At 35.5% G+C, this 17,724-nt stretch overlaps 1 protein-coding gene across 2 annotated transcripts in view; it reads left to right on the forward strand.

Moving 5' to 3' along the window:
* SPIRE1 (spire type actin nucleation factor 1) overlaps positions 1–17,724 on the forward strand; it is a 228,606-nt gene that overhangs the window by 188,013 nt on the left and 22,869 nt on the right. For both annotated transcript variants that reach the window (XM_033087714.1, XM_033087715.1), the window contains exons 9-10: positions 4,878–5,047; positions 13,074–13,164. In XM_033087714.1, the coding sequence (XP_032943605.1) occupies positions 4,878–5,047; positions 13,074–13,164 (261 nt within the window). The remainder of the gene's footprint in view (positions 1–4,877; positions 5,048–13,073; positions 13,165–17,724) is intronic.

Raw genomic sequence — 17,724 nt, forward strand, 5'->3', positions numbered from 1 at the left:
ACAGCCTCTTTTCAACTATTGGGTTATACTGCCTACAATAGACAGTTTATTGGCGCGTTGTGATGCTGCTAGCTCCTGAGTGAGATTTTTTAATAAATAAAATGTTTCACCTTTATGCAGAGAGCCAAATTTTCATCCTGAAATAAGTTATTTAAGAACACGTTTATGCTTAAATTTTAAAGATTTTTGTATGTTCCCTAAAACCTTATTTTTAAACATGGCTACTTTTTTCCTTTTGATATACTTTGTATTTAAGTAAAAAATCCTGTACTATGATTCTAAAATGTTTGTATCTTTATCATACTTTCATTTTTAACATGTTCTTCAAAAACTTTTTTTTTCTTTTATTGTTATTCCTTTTCAAGTCTTAGTAGAGTTGAAACTAAGACTCATGGTTTCATTATATTTCAGATTTTTATTCACTGCCTTGTGCCTTAAAAGTCTGAAATGTGCCCCTCCGGGTTTCCTTGAATCTTCCCTTTTTTTTTCATCCTCTGTGTTTTTTCCTAACAGCTGAATTGCTTTCTTTTTATTGTTTGTTTTCTTTTTTCAGCAATGCGGCCTCTTAGCATATCTTACAGTTTTGACTTGTCAGGTTAAAAAAAAAAAAAAAAAAAGGGCACTTTCACACCTGACGTGGGTTTTGTGGTTTCCATGAAATACATTGCATTCATCTGCTTCTTCAAACATGTCAGAAAAGAAAAATGAAAGGCTTATTCTAAACTGTGGTCAGTAAAAAAATACTTTCTGCTTATTTGAAAACAATGTACTTTAAAAAAAATTAGAACTGCAATAAATCTGTTGCCTACCAAGGGACTGTGGAAGAACCATTATGGTATACCTATGGTGATGGAATGTGGCTGTCGATCCTAATGGTCGCTCCCACTCACCCACTCTTCTAAAGCAATGCTGTCAAAGTCTAAAATAGAACTTTGCCTTAAGACTACAGAAAAAAACTGTCAAGAAACAGTTTTGACATTTCATATTCCCTAAAGCACTTAAGTAGCTAAACTAAAAACTGTCAGCTCCTTCAGAGGACCACCGCTCCTCGGTTGATGAGCAAGAGCTGTCTTTTCTATCTCTGTGCTTCCTGTAGATAGAGACCAGTCACAAATGAATCTGAGTGCTGATTAAGACTATAAAAACAGAAAAGTATTGTAATGGCTTTGGTTTTGAAATATGTGCCCCAGGTTTGTAGTACAAGTTGAGACCCCTTCTTTTAAATAGACAGGGATTAATAATGAAACAAGTAAATATTAATGACTAAACTTGATCTGTAAAATCAGCCCTCCTTTTAAATTGAGTTTTTAAACTATATACGAGCGAGTTTTCCAAGCCAACTTAATCCCAGTAAATTATTTTGCAAGTTACAGTTTTTAATTTTGGAAGCTGCTGTTTTAAAAATAAAATGAGGTAAGATGTTGGGACTAATATTTTCTTCCAGAACTTTTTTTTACTTGCAATGGAATTGTTGGCATGCCTTATGTACAAATTCATATTTAAAGAGTCAGAGAGTTCTGGTATCAAATTCTGTCTATGAATATTTACTGAATACCTTTCAACTGCTAAACTTGTTCCCAGCTGTTTTTTAAATTTCTGTTTATATTTGTAGGTCTCAGACATGACTAATATTTGTACTTTCAAGAAACTCAGATAAATATTTTATAATCTTCACTTACTACTTTTGACTGACCACTGAAGAGCTTTTTCTGTTTTCTTTATTCATTTGAAAAGTTTTTCATTTTATCAACCAGAGTAATCCTGTAAAAAAATTTGGTCTGAAAAATAAACTCAGAAATGTTTTGGAATATATATGTTACTGCAACTCCCCAAAAGTTGGCAGTATATATGCAGTACATATATATTACAGACTTTCTCTTCTAACTATCCATTGAAGATGTTTCCATCAGTTGGACTGTATGAAAGCCGCTGGCTACCCAAACACGTTGACTGTTGGCTCACACAGGTTGGGCACAGGTGGCTGAACTAGACAGTATGCATGCCCACATGCATGAGATATAGGTGTACTTTGTCTTCTTATAGCTTATATGATGGGTTCTGTGTTGGGAAGAAAGTTCTTGGTGCTTAATCTCCTTGATATAAGAGGAGCAAAACATTTTTGTTTGCTTTCACTGCTTATCATTTGCTGTAATTTATTTCATACCTTAGTGTACTTCATGATTTCCACGTGCTTCATTCTTGATTTCTTGTGCTACTTTTATATTTTCATTGTTGCATTTTGACTAATCAATTAAAATGTCCCAAATTATAAATGGAAAAGATTGATTCATTCTTCTAACCTAAATGCAAAGATTGGAATGCATTTCTTCTCAAAGTTGAAAAATTAACAAACAAAGGAGTAAATATTTAAACATCTAGTATAGATAATGTCTGTTTTTAGCACATTTAACAGATGAGGAAACAAGAGGTTAGGTAACTAGCAATCTATAAATTACTTTTTAAAATTTCTTAAGCAAAAACATCCATAAAATTATTTATATGATACAGTAGTTATTTTTTTCTGAAACAGTAAAATAAATATATAACCATTAAAACTGTTGCAGTGTTCCTCTATGCACTACTAGTGTTTTCATCCTTAGGGAAGCTCTGACCTGGCAGATTGGGAATATGAAACTTGGGAAGCTCACTACGTTCTTTTTCTCACCATACCTCCAATTTGGGAGCCTTGATTGGAATAAGGGTAGCTAAGAGGGGTGAGAGATGTGTGCAATTTTAACATTGTGCTTTCTCTTGAAAGACTACTATGACATGAACAATTCTATACCAAGTGTGTAAAATAAGATATACTATGGTGTAAGATTTTTTAAAATATACTTTAAGACTATATTTAAACACTTCCTTTTTCCTTGAATATGAATTAACCGATTAGCCCAATCATTTTTTTCCTTTGCTTTCTGGAAAACTTTTAAGTTACTCTCCTAATTGTGGCAGCCTAGTGCTCTCTACACCTCCTTATGAAAGATTTACTTAAAGATTTTAAACTTTATAATTTGTGTAAAAACTTACTGCTTTTGCCCTTCTTTCCCCTTCAGCATACCTCCTCCCCCAGTTATGCATTTGTTCTAGCTACTTAATACTTGGAAAGGTAATAACAAAATTAATGCATATGTTGTCAAGGTTTCTATTAGAAACTGTATGTAAAATGATTAATGATTGACAGGTATGTCTACTTCCTTCCTTTTTCTTTTCCTCCTTCCTTCCTTGCCTACTCAAACCATTCTAGTTCACAAGGGCATGTTCTCTGGCCTTCTTGATATCTAAAAATAAGCAGAAATTGTAAATATTAAATTAGATATATATCATTTATAGTAAATAATGTACATGATTCTTTTAAATGATGTCAAGGAACGCTGTATTAGAACACACAAATGCTGAATGTTTAGTGGAAATCTACCTCTTATACTTCAAGCATATAAATATTATATGTTGGGGGGAAACTGTTAATAGCATATTTTATAATAACTTCAGTTACAATGTTTTCCCTTCCTAAAGGAGCCTTAATCATGACTTTTTCACTTCATTGCCTGTTGTACCCTTTACCCCCAACTACAGGAGCTTCACAGACTGTTCCATGTTCACAGATTAGTTCGTGGTGCTGGTTTAGAACTTAAATTATGCAGTGACTGCTTTTCCTCATTGTTAAATACTCTGATTTAGTAGTTAGTTATTAAACTTAGTCCATGTTTAACACTTCATTTGAAATATTGAAAAAAATTAATTCCACTTGCATTGGAAAATTACAAGCTATAGAACAAAATAAAAGTAGCCTTTAGAATGAATACTAATAAGAACTCAGGTATCAGCTCTGCCACAGCTGTGTGACTCTGGCTAAATGACTCTGAGCCTTAGTTAACTTGCTAATAAAGATACAGATCAGCATTAATTATTGCTAACATTCATTGTGCTCTGCCTTTTTTACACACAGTATTAAGTATTTTATCTGCAATTGTTAACTTATTTAATCTTCACAACAAGGCCATGTCTGTTTTTAGCACATTTAACAGATGAGGAAACAAGAGGTTAGGTAACTAGCAATCTATACTCTGTCATCTATGCTCTGTACTCTATACTCTGCTTAGTACTCTGTATCTGTACTATCATGTTCTGTGCTCTGTACTCTGCTCTGTACTCTATACTCTGTATCTGTACTCTACACTCTGTGCTCTGTACTATGTGCTCTGTGCTCTGTACTCTATACTCTGTAGTCTATACTCTGTGTCTGTACTCTATAATCTGTACTCTATATTCTGTACTCTGTGCTCTGTTCTCAGTACTCTGTGTTCTGTACTCTGCTCTGTACTGCTGCATTTCTTTCATTTGTTATATTTCCTTTCCATCCAGATTTGAGCTCTGAATAATCTAAATCAGTTTTATCAGAGGGAATATATCCAAAATTCTTTGTGTTTCATGTTTATATAAATAGGTTATTAGCTATTTTAAATCAAACCATTTTCATATCTTAGAGCCATAAGGCCTAATAAGGCTTTATGTATGCCATCACTTTGAACCATCTATCACTAGCTCGTTAAAGGCTATAAAGTAAATTTAGCCTCTCTGGGCCTCTTGAAAATAAAGAAGGTGAAGTCAGTTATATCTGTAGGATTTCTGCCAGCTCTAAATTCTAATCTATAAGTGTGAATATATAATTAGTCAGTTTTCTTTAATTGAATCCAACAGTTAGTAGCTGCCAAAAATGTTTTATATGTGTAGGCATTACTGTATCAAGCCTCTGTGTTGTATTTGCGTGACATTTTTGTATCAAGCCTATGTGTTGTATTTGTGTGAAAACTACATTTAGTCCACTGATTACCTTTCCTGGCTCAAGAAACAATAAGCTTTCTTCTTTCTTTTACCAGATGGAAGTACCCCTGATTCTCCAAAGAACTTGGTGGAATCATCGATGGTGAATGGAGGTTTAACATCACAAACAGAAAATGGGTTAAATGATGTGCAGCAGGTACCTGTGCAGCGGAAGAAACTCCTGAAAGCTCCAACTCTGGCTGAACTGGACAGCTCTGACTCTGAGGTGTGGTCCCGTGGGGTCCTGTTTCACAAATCTTCATTCCAAGTTCGGGATGCTAACTCTCTCTGACTTTGTTTACTAATCACATTGCTTCAATTGTTCCTTTATCCCTTCCTATTTTTCAAACAGTAAAGCTAGGATTAAAATTCATTAGTTTAGCAGGAAATAAAACAGTGGATTACTTACTGTTACTTAGTAAAGACCAATATCGTACCCATAGTTTATAGAATAAGTTTTGAAATATTGATATAGTCATCAATGATAGTGGGGTTAAAGTAAGTCAACAATTTTCAGACTCATATTATCTTAAATGTCTTTCCCTTTTTTGCGGGAAAGGAAAAAGAAAAACATTTCCATTAAAAACACTTACTGTAATATTATCCATTTATTTCTCTCTCTAAAACTCTCTCTCTCTCTCTCTCTCTCTCACACACACACACACACACACACACACACACACACACACACACAGAGTTGTTATTTCCGTATCGGTAATAGCAACAGACAAGCCTCAGAAAGAAAACTTTGCTAGTGTTCTCCAAATTTCATCTTTCATCTACTGCCCTTTGAGGGAAAAATCTAACATCCGTCCTGATGCTGAGGCTTCCCAAATCTCTCTCAAGCCTCTGTCTGCAGCATCAGTATGGTGTATCTCCACTGCCTGATCCTCAGCTTGTGTAAAATAAAATTATATTCTTCCCTCCCTTCTCTCTCTCCCCTGCCAAACCAAACAACACAGACAGCTAGCTTCTCGTCTTCTGTTTGCTATCTTGGTTGCTGGCTCCATTCTCTCCAGATTCGTCCAAGGTGGAATCTAAGGAATTATTTTCTAACTCCCCTTTCATCAGTCTCCACCCCTAATCTAGGAGATTCTAAGAATAACAATTTTGTTACTAAATGTTTTTCAAACATTAAGAATAATAAAGAAATATCCTTATTACTGACTGACCAGTGTGCACTCTCTCACACGTGCTGTCTCTCTCTCATCAGTCATATCTTACCTTTCTTCTTCCTAGCTTCCCCAATTCCATCTTGCACTCACCACCAAAGTCTTTGTCAATCCTACTTAAAAGCTTTTGAAGGCTCCCCCCCACTTACAGGATTAAGTTCGTGTTCTCTAATGAGATGTGTAAGAGCCTCGGTGATCCGTTGCTTGCTCTACCACTCCCTGCCTCACACTCTACACTTCAGCCGCACTCAGCCATTTGTTCCTTCCTGCACATTCCCTCATTCTTCACCTCTGTGCCCTAACTCCTGACTCCCTCCCTCACACCTAACTCCTGTTCATTCTTTAACAGTCAGCATGTACCCCACCTTCTCTTTTCCCTGATACCACTAACCCATTAAGACTCCTGTGCTTCTGTGATAACCTTCCCATCTCTCTGTTATGTTAGGGCACTTAAGACTGTAATATCCTTATCTGTTGATTTCTCTCTCTCCCACCAGAGTGCCAGCTCCCTGGGAGTAGGGACTGTGCTGAATTTACTTTATATCCCCAGTTCCGAAGACCCAGTAGACACTCATGTATTTAGATAAATTCATACTAACCTGTGAGAACAACAACTTAAGTTAAAAAAACATCTACCATGGCACTACCCATCATGGTAGCCACTAACCACTGTAACTATTAAAATTTAAAATAAATTAAATAAATTTAAAACTCAGTTCAGTTCCAGTTCTCAAGTGCTTGGTAGCTACATGGGGCTAATGGTGACCATACTGGATGGTACAGATAACAATGCCACCCTCACAGAGAGCTCTGTGGGGACAGCATTGGTTTATAGATACAGGGAGCACTCTTCCTTCACATCCACTGACCCACTTTTAACTCCTTTCTTTGTCCTCCTCCACTCACTTCCTGAGACAAGACTATACACCAGGCTATCATTAGACTAGTAGGCAGCCTGTACTATCTTCTTAGATGTCCTTTTATTGAAGATATAGTGCTAATCCCAAATCTAAATCTTGAGATGATTTGCTAGACTCAGTTCTCTTAATCAGAGGGAGACCATTTTTGCACACATACCCATCATCAATTCAGATATGAAGCAAGAAATGAGGTGCTGAAAAGGGCTAGGTTTCAGCTAACTCCGACCTTTGTCACTGGCTGCTATTTTAAGCCGGGGTGAGTCATAATTCCTTAGTCAGTGGTAGTGGAAATCTGAAATTCATGGAATAAAGTGAATGATTTTAGACAAGGGCCTGGCACGAAGCATTTTCCTTCCTTCAGCTGCAATTTAAAATTGACATTTTTTTAAGTACTATAGATAGATTAATCAAAGGTACTAAATGTGCAAATGCCTATGTTCTTTTTTTTAAACTTCTGAATATAGACTTTTAAAACTTCTAAATGTAATTTTAAAACTTATAAATATGTTCAAACTTTAACATTTAGAAAACACAGATAACCAGAAGCCTTTATTTTTAAACAACTATATTTCAAACTTGGACTTCGTAATAATCAAGGTTTCAATAGTTTCTACTAATGAAACTCGGCTTTAATTTAATAGGGTAGATTCGTTGTGTTCATCCTAAAAAGCTCTCTTAACTTCAGCTACTTCAAGGTTATCTATCGACTGATTAAAGCCAAATCAGAAGAATGTCTGTTGTAAAGCCTGATAATTAACTGACATTTCCATAGACATGAACAAAGTAACCTCAAAACTCAGACTACGTTTCCTTACAATGTGAATTAGTGATGACAGTTGTCCACATGGAAGCTGCCGTGGGTTCTGGCTCTGGCTGTGTAGACAGGGCACAAGGACAGGTCCCTCATCTTGTCAGCCATCGGTGTCCTCCATCCAATGAGTTGATGGAGTTGATCCCAGGATCGTCAGGTCTCTTCCAATGATAGAACCAGGCAGTTCTGCCCAGAAGTATGAACATGGAAAAGATGTTCAGGAATTCTGCCTTTTCCAAATTGATGGGTAGGTATTCGTTTCCCCACCTTAATTAATTCCTGACGTCAAGGAATTTCTCAACCAAGATTGATTTATCTCAGGTCACATTTGCTCACTTATAAAAATGACCACAAATACAGACAGATACATCCCACGTCACATTGCACAAACTGTCTTCATTCACAGTTTATAGTAATGTTGTTCCCTATTTTTTATATATTCTGTAACTCGTCATTTATTCTTTTCACCAACTTTGTTTTCCCCATTGCCACTCCATTTTTCACATTCAAATATTTATTGAATGCCTTCAGTAAGAGCTAAGGGGGAGATAGAAATGCAATGAGCTTTGCCCTCCTATTGCTTATAGTATAAATGTATATATATAAAACAGGTATATATAAAACATATACCTGAGCATCATTACATGTGTTTAGTGAGCACACATGGCCTACCAGGCGCTGTCTGAGGCTGTGTAGTGTATGATGTAGTGTGCCACTACCGGGGATGGGGAGATGGAGAAGCCTCATGGAAGAGGTAGGACTTGAGCTATAGAAGCAAGTGAGCGGAACAGCCTGGCAGAGGTTTTCCAACTTTGTTGTGTGACACATGCCATGCAGAGTCACAGCAGTTTTCTATATTTCTCCCCTACTGACCCAGACTTCCCTGAGGGCGGAGAAGCATCTGATTCAAACCTCTCTTCTTTACATCAACTATGCTGATTTATCTAATGAGCTCCTGGCTGAGGTTGCACCATGAATAAGACTAAGTCAAGGCTCGGGGCTATAGTTAGAAGAAAGTACAGACCAAATAAAGAGAAATCTCAGAAAAGCTGGTCCTATTCTTTTTCTTCCATCCTCTCAGTTTTATCACCTGTTTCCCCATTTTTCTTCCTTCCCTCCCATTAATGAGTGTTTTCCAAACTTTTTAAGCACCCAAACTTTTTTTCACATCAAAACTACAGAAGCGCAATGTCTGTCAGCAAAAACGGAGAGCAGAGACTAGAGCCCTGCCAACCACCACCCACCATTTTCTGGGCCCTCTCCTAAGGCCTTATAGAGCAACGTGAGATTCCTTTTCCATTCTAAAAGTAGTATTCCACTAGGAAATTACAGTACTCAGCTAACACTGAACTTTTCGCTAATGGATCTGCCTGCCTCCCCTGCTCCTTGCACAGGCCCCTTTGCCTACCCTCCATACTGAAGCATTTGCAGTGTTTAAAGGAGAGACCAGAACCTCCCCTTAAGGAAGAAGCATTGATGTTTCCAGCTGCAAACTGAGCACTTTATGCCCTACTTATGTGGGAAATACTATTATGCATGTTTAAATTTTTCCTCTTAACTTACCATGTTTTATCTCATTAGAGATTTCTTTCACATTTTAAGAAATACCTTCTTGCCACCAAAATACCAGCTTTATGATAAACTCTTTCATACATGATCTCATTTAACTTCCTTTTCCATGGGGACTTCATATTAAGAGATACCTTCCACCATTGCAGAATATCACCTTTGCTCACCTATACATATGCTTTTTATTTGATTACAAGGTCCACCAGAAATTTCCTATTGCCCAATGCTGTCTTTGAGGTTTAACTTAAACTTGGGTTCAAATTATCACAAAGAACAGTTTACTACTTAAATAATCCCTATTTAGTTCCGAATTTCCTATAATCAGTCAATATATTATTATAAATCAAATATGCTTATGAAATAGAATATTAATGAATTAGTTACTTTATCAATGTAAACTCAACTGCTTTATGTAAAAACAAAAACTCCGTCTTAGTAATTTTAAGAACTGTAAGACACTGGCCTGCATTTTAATTTTCTTAATGCCATAAGTTCATTGTTCAATCGGGTAGATACATTTTTTTTTCCCTTTCTGTCAAGAACTCCAGTTGCAAAACCAGCAAACTGATTTTTTCTCTTAGACTTACCCGACAGCTTTGTACATTTAAATAATAATAATAATAGTTAAATAATAATTAAATAATAAGCATTAACTTCAAGCTGGGCTTGGTGTATTTTGAAAGATGCTAGTTGTTAAGCTTGGCCATTTGTAGTAGTCCAGAAATCTCTTTAGACCTTAGAAATAGGTTATCAAATCTGCCATTCTGCTAGAACTAGAACTGACCCACATTTTTTACCTAAAAAAAAATATCATGAGCATTTTCCCATCTCATTAAATACCCTTTTCCAACATGGTACCTAATGTCTCGTGTGGTATTCCATCATAATAATTTACCATATTTAACCAGTCCCCTATGTTGGAACATTTAGGTTGTTTCCAGTTTTTCACCATTACAAATAGCAGTACTATTGTAAACATCCTTATGGTACATTTTTGTTTTGAAATCTTTCTCAGAATATTTCTAGAAGTATTTTCTACATGAAAGAATGCACATTTTTATAGCTCTTGAAACATATTGCCAAGTTCCTTAAAGAAAACTATAATACCTGCTTTTCATTGAGCTAATAACTATGTTATACTTTAGGTATTATAAATTCATAGTCTTCACAAAGACCCTAGAAAGTATTTATGATCTTTATATAAAAAATAAGGAAAGAAAAAGCAGAAACTGTCTTTGAACTTAGATTGTTAAGGAGTTAGTAAGTGATAGAGTCATATTTGAAACCCAAGTATAACTCCAAAGATTGCATATCTCATTAACTTGCCAGTATTCCAACTAGCAGTATATGAAAAAGCCTGACTTTTTAAAAATTTAAACTGGAAGGGGTCTTAAAATTTTGTTCAACATCATTATTTTTCAGTGATAAAACTGAGCCCTTAGTAGAGACAGAGACCAAGTGTAAAAAGTCACATAACTTTTTAAGTAGCATAATCTCTACTAAACTAGACCTCCCAACACCAGACCTTTTTTCCATCACTCTTTTTTTTCTCCTCTGAGAAATCTAACTTCAATGTTTCTGGCTTCATTTTATTAATCTCTGCTAGCTTATGCCAGGTAACATTTTAAAAATGAAGATAAGCTTTGATCAGAGCCATATCCAATCAAAGCTTTTAGTAGGAAATCTAAATAAAGGAGTTATTATCTGAACATTCACTGGACTATTTTCAGGAAGAGGAAGATTTTCATTCCTGTTAAATGAGTTAGATGCCCAGACTGGCCTCTAAGATGATACTGGCAGCCTTCAGTGACATTGCCATCCTTGGAGCAAAGCAACAGTGAAGCACTGAAAGTTCTGAAAGTGACTCCATTGCAGTAAGAACCTGGTTAAGGGTCACTGGTTAGGACGTAGAACCAGAGAAAGCCTAACTTAGTGAGTGTCAGAGACTAGTAATGGATCAGACAATACAACAAGCAAATTTCAGAACCTGGGCCAGGCCGTAGAAAAGATTGATGTTCCAGAGATGTCAGAGACCTATCAAACTCCTTCAGAAAGGCAGAAAGCATTTCGTCATTGGGAATAGATGTTACAGACAAGTGGCAAGCAAGATTCCACACAGATTCTCTCACTAAGGAGATCTGACCTCTGAAAGTCCCCTGGTTCCCCTTCTGGGTGTCTTTGTGATTCCTCTCAGGCAGGAATTAATCCTGGTGAAGATTCATTTTCAAGTAGTCAAAAAATTGGCAGCTGCCTGAAGTGGGCATGCAGGGACAGAGGACCATCAACAGCTCTGGGAACAAATCCCAAAAGGCCCTGAATTACACCAGTGTCCCCACAACTTTTCTGTCTCCTACAGACTAACTTACATTCATTCCACCTGCCCCAGGACAGGTTTTTGGCTGTTCACAGTGGGAGCAATTAAAATCAGTGAAGGAGAATGGGTTGAAAGGTGTGGATATGTCTCAGAGTTCTGTAACATTAGGCTTTAAAAACTGTTTCTAGTAAAAGTGGGCTGAAGTAGGTGAGTCAGGGGGATGGTTTCTGCTGTTTAAATCAGGATAGCACCCAACTCACAATTATTTGGGAAGTGCTATGTATGACTCATTTTTTTTTCTTTTCCTAAGAGATACTCTTGACTTTTGTTTTCTTTTGACCTGCCATAAGCAGAAGGAGGTCATTCTAGTTGCTTGCTAGCTTTTATGGAGATTTGTGTGACCTATGTGGTGTCTGGGGTTGAGGCTTTGCTTACATTGCTTGATTTTTTTTTTTGCGGTAAGTATCAAGAGTGTGGAGGTCACTGTTCAGACCTTCTTTGTTTGAACTGTGTGGTTTACACAGCCTTTTTTCTTCTCTTGTTCTTTGAGCAGATCCTTTGAATTGCAGCTTGTTTGAAACTAATGCTTTCAGCAGTAGGTTTTAGGTGAAGCCAGTTTTTAGTGAATGGCTGATTCTTAAAGTCACTTTAACTAAGTAGGTCAAAGAGAATTTTCCCTATTTGTCTTACATAATCATAGATTAATATATTAACCTAATTTTCTTTTATATTTAAAAATATTTAGCAGTTTTCTATAGGTATTATAGAAGTAAGTTGCCATGTAGTTAGTGTATATTCTGTCATAGAGTAGATAGTAAATTTTTCATGAATAAATATTGTACTTCATTTTGGTATAGTCCAAAACAAATTAAGACAATCTCTTTTCACTAGAAATAGGAATTTAAATTTTATTTGGGACAATATAGACACTTTTCTAGATTCACATGACATTTCATGAAATGTTTATTTTCATCTATTCATTCAACAAATATTTACTCATTACTAAGTGATGGGTTTGATACCAGGTAACAACAATGAACAAAACATGTGGCATCTACCTTCGTGGGGTTCCCAATCTATTACTTTTATAAATGTGTTAAATATTTTCCTTAAGTTATATTAACCACCATTTATTGTATGCCAGGTAATGTGTTAGCATTTTGAATACATTAGCTCATCTAATTCTTCCAACAACTATATGAAAAGGTGGTATTATAATACCCTCTTTTATTAATGATGAAACTAAGATAAGAAACTTGCTCAATGTCACATCACTCTAATAAGTGACAAAGCCAGGACACAAATTCAGACATATCTAATTTTAGATCCCTTCTATTTTGTCTTCTACTTACCATGAATTTTTGGCATTATAATTTGGTGCCTCATGTTAAAATAAATATTTAAGAGTAAAATGTTATTAATTAGTCTGAGGAATCTCTCTATTTCTCTGCCCATACCTATTTCAGGAAGAGACTCTGCACAAGTCAGCCAGCAGCAGCAGTGTGTCCCCCTCCTTCCTTGAAGATCCCTTACTGGAGGCTGTGTCTGCAAGGAAGAGTGAGTATTTGTGGCATAGAGAACTAGTGTCAGATACCTTACATAATACACCTGTCCTGGAATAGGGAATCCCAGTGCCTTGTGATCATTTAGGGTAGAAAGAATTAAGCCTGGAATTTTACTAGTCAGGAATAGAAATATTCAGTTATATTCCTAGAGGGACATCAGAAGGTAAGACTAAACTGATAACTGGGCCTCAGCTTCTTAACTTAGATCAGTCACATTTGCGTTTACACATAATAGTTGTAGGGAATAAGTTAATTCTCTATGTTTTTATTTTAAATTAATTGCCTCCTTGTCTGAATTTAAGCCAGAACTTCTAAATAATCACACTTGTTATCACCTCCTCCTCACACATAGATACATATCCATACCCACATACATGTGTAGATAGTAAAAACTCTTTTTAACTTCAGAATATAAAGTTAAGTGATTTCTAAATGCTTTTAGTATTCTTTTTCATTTATAAGATCATTATAAAGGAAAAAAAATTATGTATTAAGGGAGAGGATTCAGGGAAGATGGTGGAATAGGAAGTACCAAGAATTTTTCGCCCCACCTAGACAATTGCACTGGCAGAATCTGTCAGAAATAACTATTTTGGAACTCTGGAGTCTATTGAAGGCTTATAATTTTCAAGGGGAGACTGGGATAGTAAACTGTGGTAAATTTCAGTCAGTTCTTAGCCTAGAAGCAGCTACTTATTCTCCTCCCCCAGTCACATGAGAGATAATTGTGTACTATTTCCGGAACCAGCTTGCACACAGTTTGCAGGAGCCAGGTGGGCAAAAAAGACCCTGTCTTCCAAATACTGGGAATCTGTGCTCTAATTGCTGCTTCTGACTCCAAAGATGCAAAGAGGTGGGCAGCCATTGTTGCATTTTTGCTAGCTACCCCCCACTCCAGCTCAAGTAACTTCTGCAGGATTAAAAGGCTGGCACCCTCCCCTTTTCATTTTTCACTTTTTCCCCTTTTGGAACCTAGGCATTATAGACTAGAACATTCAAAAGCAGGTGCGTATGCAAAAAAAAGTTAGAGAGTGACTACGCATGATTAGGGAATAACTCATAAAAGACCAAAGAAGATCTTAAGTTTACACCTCAGGCTGATCCTCAGCACAGAGACATGCTACAACAATCAAAAAAAATAATACACAAAAACAATAACAAAAAACAGGATACCCTGGGGAGAGGGAGAGTCTCTTTTCCAGAGTTTACTACATTATTAGATTCAAATGTCCAGTGTGCAACAAAAAAAATCACAAGGCATATACAGAAACAGGAAAGTATGGCCCATTCAGAGGGGGATAAATAACAGAAATTGTCCCAGAAAATAGACCTGATGGCAGATATACTAGACAAAAACTTTAATACACTGTTTTAAAGATGATCAAAGAAATAAAGGAAGATGTGGAAAAATTCAAGAAAACGATGTGTGAACAAAATGGAAATATCAATAAAGAGATAGAAATCCTAAAAAGAAACCAAAAAGAAATTCTAGAGCTGAAAAGTACAATAATTGAAATGAAAAATTCACTAGAGGGATTCAAAGGCAGATTTGAGCAGGGAGAAGAAAAATCCAGCAAGCTTGAAGATAGGACAATGGAAATTATTGAGTCTGAGGAGCAGAAAGAAAAAAGATTGAAGAGCACCAGACAGAAACTAAGGGACCTGTGGGATACCATCAAGCAGACCAGCATATACATTGTGGGAGTCCTCAGAGAGAAGAAAGGGGTGTAAAGAATATGTGTGAAAATAATGGCTGAAAATTCCCAAACTTGATGAAAGGCATGAATATAACTATCCAAGAACCACAACTAAGATGCATTCAAAGAGACCCACACCAAGACACATTATAATCAAACTTTCAAAAGACAAAGACAAAGAGAGAATCTTAAAAGAAGCAAGTGAGTTACAACATATGAGGGATCCTCAATAAGATTTTAAGCGGATTTCCATCAGAAACTTTGGGGGCCAGAAAAAAGTGGGCCAATGTATTTTTTTAAAAGTGCTAAAATAAAAAGACATCAACCACAAATCCTATGTCTAGCAAAACTGTCCTTTAAAGGTGAAGGAGAAATCAAGAGATTCCCAAATAAGCAAAAGCTGAGGGAATTCTTGACCATTAGACCTTCCCTGCAAGAAATGCTCAACGGAGTTCTGCAGGGTGAAATGGAAAGGACACTAGACAGTAACTTGAAGCCATACAGAGAAATAAAGATCTCAATGAAGGTAAATACATATATAATTATAAAAACTAATATTATTGTAACAGTGGTTTGTAACTGTACTTTTTGTTTTCTACATGATTTAAGAGACTAATACATTTAAAGAAAAAATAATTATTAGTATAAAAGCTAGTGTTACTGTACCTTTGGTTTGTAACTCCAAATTTTGTTTTCTACATAATTTGAGAGACTAATGCATTTTTAAAAATTATTTGTCTTCTATGTTATGGGACAATTTATAAAGATGTAATTTTGTGATACCAACAACCCAAAGTAATGGGGCTAGAATTGTATAGGAGCAGAGTATTTTGTGTGTTACTGAAGTTAAACTGGTTTCATTCCAAATTAGAGTGTTAATAACTTTAGGATTTTAAATGTAATTCTCATGATAACCACAAAGAAAATGGCTACAGAATATAAACAAAAGGAAATAAGAATTTAAACATTTCACTACAAGTTCATCTAAACACAATAGAAGCCAGGAATGCAGGAAATGAGGGACAAAAAGCTATACAGCATATAGAAAACAAATAGCACAATGACAGAAATAAGTCACTCATCAGTAATTGAAATTACATTGATTAACCTCTTTAATCAAAACACAGATTGGCGTAATGGATAAAACACATGATCCAACTATATGCTGTCTAGAGTACTATCAATAATTATATGCCATCAAATTGAATTACCCAGTAAAATGGACAAATTCCTAGAAATGCAAAAACAGTAAAACGAAATCAGAAAGAAGTAGAAAATCTGAATAGACCTATAATTAGTAAGGATATTGAATAAATAATCTTATTATCTCCTAGCAAGGGTTTGGAACTGATGCTTCACTGGTGAATTCTACAACATTCAAAGAACTAGCAACCAATCATTATCATAATTTCTAAAAAAAAATTTTTTTAAGAAAAGGACACTTCCTATGTTATACAGTGAGACTAACATTATCCTGATACCAAAGCCAGACAAAGACTACAAGAAAACTACAGACTCAGTGCTCCTTATGAACATTAATGCAAAAATCCTCAACAAAATACTAGCAAATAGAATTTAGCAGTGTACTAAAATGATTACATAGCATGACCAAGTGAGATTTATTCCTGGAATGTAAGGGTGGTTCAATATAAAAATTGATAAGTGTATTAACAGAATGAAAGAAAAAAGCCACATGATCACTTCAATTGATGCAAAAAAAGCATTTGACAAAATTCAACACCCTTTCATGATAAAAACACTCAGCAAACTAGGAATAGGAGGAAATGACCTCAACATAATAAAAGCCCACAGCAAACAGTGTGCTCAATGGTGAAAGACTGAACATGTCTCCTCTAAGATCAGGAACAAAACAAAGGTACCTCCTTTCACCACTTTTATTTAACATAGTACTGGAAATTCTAGCCAGAGCAATTTGGCAAGAAAAGGAAATTAAAGGCATCCAAATTGGAAAAGAAGAGGTAAAAGTATATCTTTTTGCAGATGATATGATCTTACATGCAGAAATCCCTAAATATTTCACACACAAAAAAATGCTAGAATAAATGAATTTAGCAAAGTAGCAGAATAAAATGTCAACACACAAAGATCAGTTGCATTTCTATGCATGAGCAGTGAACAATCTGAAAAAGAAATTACAAAAACTGCCATGTATCATAGCATCAAAAAGAATAAAATGCTTAGGAATACACATAACCAAGGATGTGAAAGATTTTTTCACTAAAACCTATGAATCTTTGCTGAAAGAAATTAAGGAAGACATAAATCAATCGAAATACATTTTATGTTCATGGGTTCATAGACTTAATATTGTTAGAATGTCAGTACTACTCAAAGCAAACTTCAGATTCAATGCAATCGTTATCAAAATGTCAATGATATTTTTTTGAGAAATGGAAGGGAAAAAAAAGATTGTAAAATTCGTATGATATCTCAAGGGATTCCAAATAGTCACAACAGTCTTGGAAAAGAAGAACAATGCTGTAGAACTCACACTTCTTGATTTTGAAACTCACTACAAAACTGCAATAATAAAAATAGTGTGTATTTTCATAAAGGGAGACATATAAACCAATGGAATAGAATAGAGAGCTCAGAATAAACCGTCAAATATGTGATCAAGTGATTGACAGGTGTGCAAACATCATTCAATGGGGAAAGGACAGTCTTTTCAAGAAATGGATATCCACTGAGAAAACTAGATATCCACATGCAAAAGAATGAAGCTAGACCCTTACCTAATACCATACTCAAAAATTAATTCAAAATGGATCACAGACCTAAAATAATAAAACTCTCAGAAGAAAACATAGGATAAAAGGCTCAGGACAATGGAT

This window comes from Rhinolophus ferrumequinum, chromosome 19, assembly GCF_004115265.2.
Source record: "Rhinolophus ferrumequinum isolate MPI-CBG mRhiFer1 chromosome 19, mRhiFer1_v1.p, whole genome shotgun sequence".
Lineage (NCBI taxonomy): Eukaryota > Metazoa > Chordata > Mammalia > Chiroptera > Rhinolophidae > Rhinolophus > Rhinolophus ferrumequinum.